The sequence below is a fragment of the Stegostoma tigrinum genome, chromosome 7 (genome assembly GCF_030684315.1).
Source record: "Stegostoma tigrinum isolate sSteTig4 chromosome 7, sSteTig4.hap1, whole genome shotgun sequence".
NCBI lineage: Eukaryota > Metazoa > Chordata > Chondrichthyes > Orectolobiformes > Stegostomatidae > Stegostoma > Stegostoma tigrinum.
This window is the reverse complement of record NC_081360.1, coordinates 26207280-26219815: the sequence shown is the minus strand read 5'-3', so window position 1 is coordinate 26219815 and position 12536 is coordinate 26207280. Positions and strand designations below refer to the sequence as shown.

Here is a 12536-nt window from a genome sequence, read left to right as displayed (position 1 = left end):
CAGCTTTTGTGCTCCTAAGATGCTGCTTGGCCTGTTGTGTTCATCCAGCCCCGCACTTTGTTATCTAAAGAATACGATGCTACAGCACATTACAACTACCACACTGTTAACACAGTGTCACTTAATCTGATGAGGGGTGGATTGTAAATGACTGAACAGTAATGATACACTCAGCAAGTGACTATAACATTTACCAGGTGAGCTAAAAAGCAATCTTTCAATAAAAATCAAAGGAGCTGTGGATGCTGTAAATCAGGAACAAAAACAGAAGCTGCTGGAAAAGCTCAGCAGGTCTGGCAGCAGCTGTGAAGAAAAAAAATCAGTTAACGCTTCGGGTTCTGAGAAAGGGTCTGGTGATCCGAAACATTAACTCTGATGTTTCTCTTCACAAATGCTGCCAGATCTTCTGAGCTTTTCCCTGCAATTGCTTAAACTTTACCAGGTGAGCTTTAGCTGTATATTTCCTCTCAAGAGGATAAGTCTGATCTCACCTCAACGATTATTCCATACCTTTAGAGCCTCAGTGTGTGGGTCTTCACCAGGCGAAGTTAATTCTTGTGGTCTTTCTGTTTTCCTTTTTACCTCTTCCTCTTCAGATGAAGGAGCTTTGTCACTGATATTGCTGGCTAACTCACCCAATATCTTCTTTAGTTTTTCTTCTTCTACATCCGCATCTGTCAAATCAAGACCCGATGCTTCTGAGTCAACCAGGGATGATGCTGGAGCCCCACCAGTGTTGGCTGATGACTGCAAATTCAATGAGAATTTTTAAAAAGATTAAAGCTATTTACATGCATCCTACATCCTCAGGTCTCAAAAGAAGCTACTTATGTAGATACCCTTTGAATATAATGTACAGAAGTAGGTTATTTGGTCTGGCTAGCCTGTATTGCTACTTATTCTACACTGAAGCTTCCTCTCATCCTGCCTTATTTAATTACAACAGCCCTATTCCCTTTCCCTTCCATTGTTTTCAAATGTCCTAAACACATCCAGACCACTCACCTCAACCACTCCCATTCATTGCAATTTACACCTTCTCATCATTCTTCTGGTAAAGAAATTTCTCCTAAATTCTCTATTTGGTTGCTGGGCAACTATTTTACCGATAGTTCTCCACACCTCCAGCCACTCTTAGTTTAGCACTTTCATTAATGGAATAATTCCTACGTCTACTTTCTCATAATTTTGAAGGTCTCAATTGGGTAATCCATCAGCTTTCTCTGTTCAAGAGAAAAGAGACCCAATCTGTTCACCCTTTCCCATAATTCTGGTATCATTCATTGAATCATATACAGCATGGTACAGACTCTTTGTTCCATCGTTTTTCAAAAAAAGAAACAAGCTATATTTCACTAGTAAATACACTACATATGTTATTCAAATGGAATTTTCTTATAAACCTTCAGCAAAGCTTTCCAGTTGTATTTACTTCTCAGTTTGTTTAATAGAATGTTTATTCAAATATCATATTGAATATAATTCAATGCCCGTCTCTATTCTTTACATTAAAATGTTTTGCAAGAAAATAATTCAGCCTTGGGATGAGATAGAAATCTACAACAAGTGACTCAACCTTTACCTGATCAGAAATTAGCTATACTGTGGAAGGAGACAGAGGAAGGATGCAGCTCATTAATTTGATGCAGAAGTGTATACAGTGTCACGTTCATTAGCAAAACCTTCAATAAAACACATATGGGGCACAAAATTGCTTCCCATTGGAGACTTTGTGGTGCTTATCAAATGTAGCTCACACTGCATTCAAGTCCTGGATGAGGTGTGTGTGTGTGTGTGTGTGTGTGTGTGTGTGTGTGTGTGTGTGTGTGTGTGTGTGTGTGTGTGTGTGTGTGTGTGTGTGTGTGTGTGTGTAAGACAACCTCCACATCATCTATTATTTCAAGTCAGATTTTGGTGTTGTTTTTACTGTAAAGTGTCTTGAGGTGAGATTCGGGATGTGGCACAACTACACCCTCACTGTGGGGGACAGGAAGGTTTGTTCTATCCACAACGGGGGGGAGGGGGGCAGCACTGACAGTGCCTTGATATCTTCAGGATAAGATGGACATGGAGTAAAGGCTGCAAAGAGGCAATTCAATGCCATATACTGTATGTGGGACTGAAGGTGTTAATACTGAGAAGTGCCACGGGCACCTGTTAGTATGGTGACTAAGTTATGGATGGAAGAGCTTAATGAGTGAGACCTACATCCAGTCCTCCTCAAAGTCTCTGTAAGAATGACCATCATACCAATGCAGACTGTAACTCACTGCTAACATTTGATAAAGAAGCTCAAGCAGGATGAAGCCATTCAGTGAGCAGGCTGTCAGTTCAGGTACAGCCCCTTGATCTATGCCTGAAGGTCTGAAACTCAGGCACACTGCCAGCTGCGGAGAGCCACCTCCTTGCCCTTGCTTCCAAATGCCACTGACCGCCACCAAGCAGACTTATCTTTCCCCTGGGTCATACTTCACCTGGGTGTATGGAGGGTGGGGAAGGGATTTGGGTTGCTGTCCTGGAAGCGGCAAGTGTTAGGTCCACTGCTTTCCGTCTTTTATATAAATGATTTGGATGTGAATATAGGAGGTGAGATCAGTAAGTTTGCAGATGACACCAAAATTGGAGGTGTAGTGAACAGTGAAGAAGATTATCTCAGAGTACAACAGGATGTTGATCAGATGGGCCAATGAGCCAAAGAGTGGCAGTTTAATTTAGAGCATTGAGGAAAGAGTGGCAGTGAGTTAGAGATGAATGCAAGATGCTAAGAAAAGGTCATCTCTGGCTTGGTGTTTAAATAGCCACAAGTAGGCATATGCACTGCATGTTGAGGAAGAATCAGATGTGCTACTAATGTGCTTTGAGTTAATGAGATATTCCTGTCCTACTACGTGCACATGGTGTATGTAGAGCAATTCCAGGTCATCCATGTTTGACTGGGCGCATGCTGGAATTCAAAGACTGTGCAGGAGTCAGGAAACCACGGCAAAGATGAGAATTTTCAATCTCGGCAAGTGGAAGAATAGGATGACTGGAGCAAGATGGGGGCAAGGTATTTAGATACTGAGGCAAGTTTGAGATGATGGCACAAGAAAACCTGCTAGGGCATTGCTAGATGCCCTCCTAGTGCTGCAAGAAGTATTGATGAAAGATGGCCTGAAAGCATCAAGGACATGCACAGAGTCGGAGTTTTTCAGATTGCGAAGATGCCCTTTCTCCCATTGTATCCAAACCAATCATGTAGCACCAAAGTTCATGAAACTGATTTTCGAGCACTTGGCCTGTAGCCTGTATGCTGTGGCTTTTCACTTGTTCATTAAATATATCTTAAATGTTATATGTATTCCCACTTCTACCACCCTCTCACTCAGTGAATTCTGGATACCTCCACCCTTTTTTCACCCTGGGTTAACAAAATGTCCTCAAATCCCCACTAAACCTCCTGCCCCTTACATTTAAATCTCTGCACTCTGATTACTATCCCCTATACTAAGGGGAAGCATTTCTTCCTACCTAGCCCATCAATATTCTTCACAATTTTGTACGGCTCTGTTAGGTTTCTCCCCCCTACCAACTCTACTTTACGGAAAACACCAGTTGCTCTCAAAGTGTACGGGGCATACAGAAATTAATTAACTGTCTGAGATCGTTTTTCCAAAGGAAATAACTTAATGAGCAATATGCCGCCTGGTAACAGACTGGTCGCCAAACATCTGCCTCCATCTGTTAGAACTGTCAATGGACAGGCTTAAGGTGAGTTGGTTTCGATTTGAGGTTTTGGTTTTAACATGCTTCCTTCTTACTTTACTTAGCTCAGCCATTCTAAGACTTTAAATCTGACCCTATTATAATTCTACCTACCTAATTTTCTTTTATTAATTATTTCTCCCCAGCATAGATACTAAGGATAAATAAGAAACAAAGCAGGATTGGTTTGAGAGAGCAAATATACTGGGGTACAAGTAAGCAAGTTACAATTTCATCCAAACTTCTCCAGCTATCCTACTTTAGGTGCTTTCAGATTGGATTACCTTCCCCTCTGATAAATCATCATCTGGATAAATTAATTGTTATCATTCAGGCAAGTTCAAAATCAATATAATTGCAGCCTCTTAGATGTTTTGTACAAAACCTCAGCTGCCAGGCAGCAAACCCAAACAGCAACTTTAAAATCACTTTCCTTCGCTGTCTTCAATCAAAGATATTTCATATTTATTGATAACATAAAGACACAACTATATTTCTTCATTTTTAACTTGCTTTGTCTGAAAGCACCCATTAATCTGAATTTTTCAACTGTGATTGATTACCTCTACAGAACAAGCAGTCATCTTCTCTTCCAGTCTGCTTAGCATTCGCTCAATAGAAGACATGCGCCTGGACAAATCTGAAATCTGTGGGTAAGGAATACTTCAAGCCATCACCAGCTCACCACCACCAGCAGCAGGATGAAAAAATTATGCAATTCAACAGACTTAAAGAGGATCTTCAGTGTCAGAGAAAATGGTGCACACCAATCTAAATGTTTGCTACTGAGCTAATTGTAAATAACAGATTGCTTTTACCTTAGTCCCAAAGGAGTGGCACAGTGGCTCAGTGGTTAGCACCGTTGCCTCACAATATCAAGGACCTTGGTTCAAATCCACCCTCGGGTGACAGTGTGGAGTTTGCATATTCGCCCTGTGTCTGGGTGGGTTTCCTCCCGCAGTCCATGCGGGTTTGGTGGATTGGCGGTGCTAGGTTGCCTACAGTGTCTGGGGATGTGCAGGTTAGCTTGAATAGCCGAGAGGATTACAGAGATAGGAAAAGGGGGGTGGGCCTAGGCGAGATGCTCTTTGGAGGGCTAGTATGGGCTGAATGGCCTGCTTTCATACTGGAGGGATTCAAGGAGTCCATGACTAATTAATGGATTAAGTGTGCACCATTCCTCATATTTACTCTTGTCGTGATCACCTTTCAAAGCTTACCAGCAAAGCATAGGCTGCATGTAGCGGAGGATCAAAACATAAAAAGCATGAGAGCGAGATGCAGAAATGAACTAGACTGACAGAATTCAATTGAAGCAGCAGCAAACTGAAAAAAATGGGGATTTGCAATACTTTGTGACAGGTAAATTTGTTGAATCTTCAATTTAAAAATGTACAACCTCTATCTTGACTGTTACATCAGTGAAATTGGTGCAGCTTTCACTTCTAGTCTTGGCTCTTCTGTTAGAAGGTAGACGTTCAGCTGAAGTTCACCACAGTGCCCACCCCGTTGACACAGTGAGTTCAACTTTCACTTTTAGTGGCAAAAAACGGGGGCCAGGGGTATTCCTTGGTCCCCCGAACACAGGTTATAGGTTGGAATTTTAAGCACTGTACCTCCTTAATGGCTACAGAGACAAGTTCCTTTGCCAGTTAGAGTTGAGGTTGGTTCTTAAAACTGAAATAAGTGGGTTCTTCAATAAGGAGGCTTAGCAAGAGGATTTAAACAAAAATACAAAATGGCAAAAATATTCTGCCAGGTCACCAGTACAGGGGAAATCCCTCTGTACGGCACGATTTGGCTGAGCCCTAGCCCATGTAGGCAGGAAGGGCTTATAGGCTTCAAAGTTAAACTGTGATAGCATCCTATCGAGAAACTGGTAGGCTGAGTGAAAAATCTTGGTTGCCTAAACAAGAGATAATGTGCTAAATTGGCTGCCAGCCTCATGTGGATGGGCATCCACGACAGATCCAAATCTGCACCTTTCGCAATGACCAGCTATGAAGAAGGCTGAGAAGCAGTCACGCCAGCCAGACATATTCAGGACTACCTGCCTCTGTTCCCAACCTCGGCAGGGCCCAAAAAAAAACTGCACGTTACATTGAAAATGCTGGTGCTGAGAACAAATTCTATTTTCTTCGCAAAGTATAACTGCAGCACCAGTAACAACACTGAAACATCAACACAATGTGCAATTCCAAGACAATCATCTGAACTTAAACTTTTGGCATTCTTTCCTTTTGGAAACCCCTGTAAGCCAACAATGGGGCAATAAAATGTTTCATTGTTCTACATTGTTACAGTCACAGAAACAGTTTGTGCCATCAAAAATTGAAGCAGGGAGGTCAATGTTAGAAACAAGTGTAATGAAGCAAAAAGGACAAACATTTGGGGTGCACTCATGATCAAATTGGATAGCAAAGCAGGTTTGAGAGACTGAGTAGACTACTCCTAATCCCTTTGTTCCTCTAGAGGAAGGTTGAAAACTCATTGTACACAGTGAGAAAAAATCAGTCCATTAAGATTCTTGCTTATCACGGGTTCATGTTTTCCTTTGGCAACGCACCTACATTTGCAGATGGGTGTTATTCACAACAATACACAGTGCCAGAAACGACTGTAGCAGTCACCTGATCGATTACACCAGTTACAGAACATTCTCATCATGTTGTTTGCTAAATTTAAAGGCTAGAATACAAATGCCCAGTTAACGAGAAGTCTGTCTGATATATAATTGTCACTAGGTTGTGCAAAACATGAGCACTGCTGAAAAACAGACATGCTGATGAAACTTTGTGTTGTACTCATCAGGACTGATTTTAAAAAATGCCAAATCTTAAAGGGACCAACAGTTCATATTACATGAGAAGATGGCACTGATTAATTGGCAAGTGGATTGTGATTGCTGAAGCTTTGCCATTGACAATGTGTCATGGAACAATTAACCTCCAAATTTTTGTTTAAATTCAAACCAGGCGATTCAATTCTGAATGGTTGAAGCATTGCCAGGGGATTGCATCAGGGAATAGTTATCTCCAGGATTTTGCTTTGTTGAAAAGACTCAGCGTGGACACATTATGAGTCACATTACAATTGACTGCTGGCATAATTCTTAGCACACCTCAGATTGTTAAGTAAATGTCCAATTATGGAATCACACTAAATGCTGCTTTGAGTTTAGCAAGCACGGTCTAGTTGGTTATACCAGCAGCAAAGAGCCTAAGGGACATGTTGTTTGGTACAGTCCATCAGTTATTGGAATGAATAGGCTACACGCGGCATCATATGGCAATGGAATCCATACGCCACATTACTCATTTGTATGGTTCGTATTATGTCTTTATAGTTTAACGGCAACATCTTGATTGTGAAGAATTCATGTTGCTACTGCATTGTAGCAATGTGTCCGGACTATCTTCACGTGTAGCTCAAATATTTGGGACAATTACAAAGTAATCTAAGGTAGACTTGGCACCTTTCAGGACCAAAACTGGTAGCATTAGGTCCATTTATGAGTTTGAGTGACATTCAGTGAGCAATGATCTAATCAGGATAGGCATTCTCTCGCAAGATTGCTTCGATGTGCCTTATTTCAACTTCAAATCTGTACAATGAACAAATAGTTTGGACCTTATTTACAGCCACTTGTCAATTAATCTATCCCTTCTTTTCAAACAATGTTAACTAATGTTGCCACTGGAATTTATATTCTTATAGTGCAAGATTATAAGCTTTGACAACACATTTGTTTTTCAGCAATACCAGTACATATTGGGTACATTGGCAGGATCCAGGTTGCTTGCATTTTTTGATGACATACCTGACTTCCTCCAGAGACTTGATGTTCCTGTGACGAGCTCCTACTCCTGCGTCGTACAAAGTGGCGCTGATACACTGGAAGTTCAGGAGCTTCGTCATTGTCAGAGCTATCCATGTCAGCGTAGTACTGGGCACCATGCTTGTGATAAGGAATTGAATGCTGAGCCTCTGCTTCTCGAAGGGAGGTCCAGATCCCAGGAACTGAGCGTGTGCGGGGAAGTCTGTACTCATGATGCACCACCTCATCTGAATTCAATTAACATGAAAGTGAATGACAAAGAGAAACAAAAAGAGATATTAACATGTGTTGAAAGGGACCATCATTTATTGTGAAATGTGTGCAAGAATTAGCAACATTGGTCCAGTCCATCTCACAGAAGTTTGATTTAGTTCCAGGAATGGAAGGTCTCACATTAGAAACATGTCATCAAATTGTTCTTAATATCTTTGTCAGCCAAATGTAAAATTTCGGATGTGAATTTCCAACTCATTTTTGAACAAGGAGGGCAAGAGTTCTGTGTGGCACACTCATCAGCGCCATAAGCACTTTATGAGGGCGTGTGCTGAGTATATGGAAGCCCCATTTTCATTCACTGGTTGAGGACAACTTAGTTGATCTAAACTACAGCTATGGAGCAATAGCTATCCCACAGCTTTATGTTAATAAAAAAATGCTTCTGAGGACAGTTGATACTTGGGTGGGGTTTCACACTGTTGCCATCCCAGACATGAGTTGTAAGAAGAGCGGAGAAAACAGAAGGAACAAAAGGGAAATTCTTTCGAGCTTCCATCATACTCAACCAGTCTAATATACTTCATTTCATTCAACAGAGTGCAATGGATTTGAAGTTGCCTTCTATATTAATTGTCATAAAATTTTCTGGATTTCCTAAAGTCAATGGGCCCTAACATGGTACGTAGATGCAGATGTATGAGAGTAAAGTTCTCCTTTCCATTGCCAAAGAATGGTCAAAGTGGGAATGAGTTGTAATCTTAATGGAAAGTCAAGGAGGGTACATGAGAGTAAACCACATCATGTAGGTGCACAGAAATACTCGGTTAAGGGTGACAACAGAGTTTTGTCTCATTTCTCCTTTTGGCTACTTTCAGCAAACATTTAAACCCTTTCCAAACCGGGCATTTATGTTGAGGATAGATAGTAAGGATGGCAGATGCTGGAGAATCTGAGATAACAAGTTCTGGAGCAGGATGAACACAGCAGGCCAAGCAGCATCAGAGCATCAGGAAAGCTGATGTTTCGGGCCTGGACACTTCTTCAGAAATTGGCGGGGGGGAAGGGGATTCTGAAATAAATAGGGAGAGGGGAGAGGTGGATAGAAGATGGATAAAGGAGAAGACAGGTGGAGAGGAGACAGGCAGGTCAAAGAGGCGGGGGTGGAGGCAGTAAAGATGAGTTAGGTGGGGAGTTAGGGAGGGGATATGTCAGTCCAGGGAGGACGGACAGAGCAAGGGGCGGGATGAGGCTAGTAGGTAGGAGATGGGGGTGGGGCTTGAGGTGGGAGGAGGGGATAGGTGGGAGGAAGGACAGGTCAGGGAGGTGGGGACAAGCTGAGCTGTTTTTGGGATGCGGTCAGGGTAGGGAAGATATTGAAGCTTTTGAAGTCCACATTGATACCATTGGGCCGCAGGGTTCCCAAGCGAAATACGAGCATTTATTTCAATTGTTTTCCAATTTTGATTTGCTTCACGTTCAACGACATAAATGGACTTGTGCCAATTCCCAACATATTTTTAACAATACATTCACAGTCTAAGTCCTAAGGTTGGGGATTGTGTTTATCAACATTGCTGTGACAAAGGAGCAGTGAGTCTTCTCCACAAATTTCTCGGTCTTCATGGGGGTGGTGTGTCCTTGATGTAATTAGGTTGCATTTTCCAAGGTTTTGGAGTAGATCTGTAGCTCGGGTTGTGGGTGTTGAGATTGGTTGGCTCGCCAAGCCGGTTTGTTGTTCCACAGACATTTCATTACCGTGCTTGGTAACATGCTCAGTGTGGCCTCTGATGAAGCATTGGCACGTTTTCCCACCTGGGTTTTAAATTCTAGGGTCCGCTGCGATGGATTGCCTCACTTCCGGGTTTCCTCCGTAGTGGAATGTATACGGGGTCGAGTCCAGTGTGTGTATTAATAGCATGCTTCGTGGAGTGCCATGCCCCCAGGAATTCCCATGCCTGTCTCTGCCTAGCCTGTCCCAGGACCTTGGTGCTGTCCCAGTCAAAGTTGTGGTTCTCCTTGTCCGTGTGGATTGAGATGAGTGAGTATTGGTCGTGTCTTTTTGTAGCCAGTTGGTGTTCATGTATTCTTGTTGTTAGTTTCCTTCCTGTTTGTCTGAGTTTTTTGAATAGAAAACTGTGAACTAGTGGACTGCTCAATAATTTTGCTGAGGCTTTTAAAACAGAAGGATAGTGATTGCAGAATGTTCAAAATATGACAGCAGCCTTTATCCAATGCTCAAGGTCCTGAAATGATCCAGTAAAACTTTTGTTGCTTTTGTGGCCGACTAAGGAACAGGGCATTTTATCACAGAACAACGTTTTTTTTGTACAGCACCTTTAATGTTGTAAAGCATTTCAAGGCATTCTGTAAAAACAAAATCAAATAAAAATTGACACTGAGTCAAAGGAGGAGGCATCGGGGTGAGTTTTACAAAGCAGGTGGGATGTAATGCTGCTGGCTCAGCTGATCCCCTGAATCGATTGACTGCTAATCTACCACACGTGACCCTAACAGGATTAGTGTGGGATTTCCACCCTCAAGAGCTGCTAACCAAGCTGACCAGCTGGGACCTCTTTTATCCCAGCAGTGTCGGTCTTCAACCGTGGATGCTGCTTCCCACAAAGAAGACAACATTGATACCAGACTCAAGCACGTACGGAACTTTCGGATAGACAGGGATTGGTGGGATGATCAACTCTTGGGGAATAAATTAAGGGACTTGATGGCAAACAAGCATGGTTGGTGGGCACGGGTTTTCTAGTTAGTGTTAAAGAGCGAGAAGGGTTCACTGGGAGGAAAGCGTGGTGTATATGTTTAGGTGTGCTTTAGAGCCAGAATCAAAGATCAACACCACTGGACAAACAGTACTCTAGCAGTAACCAAGGAGGGACACGGGGCGAGCACCTTTAATATGGGACGGTTCTGTAAAATCCAGAAGTGTTGGTCACCCCAGACTTCAGATATCTAGGGGAGGAGCGTTTCTTCTATACATGAACAGCGAATATATAAGAGATTTTTATTTTGTCAGTAAGACAAGATGTAGATCCAAGGTGAAATAACTACCTTGGTGCTTCACTTCAGAACAATTTTGATTTTCAAATGTTATTATATAGTTTTATGCAAATGGAGTTAACTCAATGCATAAAATGAAAGGAAATGAATAGTACCAGATTTGGAAGATTTGTCCAAGCTTTTCCTTCTTTTGTTGATCTCCAATCGGACTTCAGTGCTAAGCACAGAGTCTGGCATCAACTTCTGTCCCTTCTCCTGCAGGATATTCCGGAATACTGAGGTTAGCTCAGCTTCCCCAACATAAGACCCTTGCCTGGAACCCTCTTCTGCTGTACTGTTGTCAGTGAAAGGGCACTCCAAAAATGACTGAAAAAGGAAATGAAGAAGAATAATGATCTCGGTTGAAGCGTCTGTTAAGAAAGGATTGTCATTGAAGATGTTCTAACCATGTGTCAATAAAACTGAGGACCAGTACTTCCCAAAGGCAAAAACTAGAAATCTGAAATAAAACCAGAAAAAAGTTGGAAAAGTTCAGCAGGTCCAGGCAGCACTCATGGAGGTATAAAAACAAAGTTTAATGTTTCATATTAAAGGACATTTCACTAGACCGGGAAAGGCTCACTGATGGGTGGGAATTTACCATTTTAGAGCCAATTTTGATCGCACAGAGTCCTTGTTATTGTAAGTGAAAGCAGAGAATGGATTGGCCATTTTCCCATGCCATTATGACAGTGGTGAGGCAACTGGAACATTCCTTTTCCATCTTGAGGCCGATTAAGGGCTCTTCATCACTTCTGTTAGTGGGCATGCAGTGGTGTCTTGGAATTGTGACTGGATGAGTCACCCAGGGACCAGGCTAATGCTTCGTAGGCACAGGTTCAAATCCACCATAACTGGTGGCAAACTGTGGGTTGAATTCATAAGAATTAAAAAAGCGTGGTCCAATGACAACCCACGTAACCTCCATCAATTATAACAAAGTGTGAAGCTGGATGAACACAGCAGGCCAAGCAGCATCTCAGGAGCACAAAAGCTGACGTTTCAGGCTAGACCCTTCATCAGAGAGGGGGATGGAGAGAGCGTTCTGGAATAAGTAGGGAGAGAGGGGGAGGTTCCAGGGATGCCTAACCTGAAGACGTTACCCTCCTCCCTCCGGACCAACCTCAGGGAATCTCTCTCCCACTGCAACTCTCTTGTCTTCTTTTCTCTCCACCTCCAGTCCGCCTCCCCCTCTCTCCCTATTTATTCCAGAACCCTCTCCCCATCCCCCTCTCTGATGAAGGGTCTCGGCCCAAAACGTCAGCTTTTGTGGTCCTCAGATGCTGCTTGGCCTGCTGTGTTCATTCAGCTTCACACTTCGTTATCTTGGATTCTCCAGCATCTGCAGTTCCCATTATTTCTGATACAATTTTAACCTCCATCAATTGTTGGTTTAAAAATAATAGAAAATCTACTGCACTCATGTCCTTTAGGCAAGGGAACCTGCTGTCCTTACCCGTTGTGACCTGTCCCTCAGTGGCTCAAGCACGCCACTTAGCTCAACGGCAATTAGGGAAGGGCAACACAAGTCACCCACATCCCATCAAAGAATAAAAGAAAATAATTAATCAGCTGTGGCTGTGTCCTTCAAACTGTGGAATGATAGCAAGGTCAATCCCATCAGCCTCATAGTGGGCTGGGTGCTCTCCAATATGAGCACATTTCGGGCCACAGACAGTTCCCTCCT

General features: G+C 42.6%; 1 protein-coding gene across 2 annotated transcripts in view; it reads right to left on the bottom strand.

Annotated features, from left to right (window-relative positions):
• Positions 1-12536, bottom strand: part of mlphb (melanophilin b) — a 120627-nt gene that overhangs the window by 36529 nt on the left and 71562 nt on the right. The window contains exons 9-12 of one of the 2 annotated variants that reach the window (XM_059647120.1): positions 10966-11176; positions 7565-7809; positions 4308-4391; positions 511-747 (exon numbers count right to left, since the gene is read on the bottom strand). In XM_059647120.1, the coding sequence (XP_059503103.1) occupies positions 511-747; positions 4308-4391; positions 7565-7809; positions 10966-11176 (777 nt within the window). The remainder of the gene's footprint in view (positions 1-510; positions 748-4307; positions 4392-7564; positions 7810-10965; positions 11177-12536) is intronic. The other variant, XM_059647121.1, reaches the window with a different exon arrangement.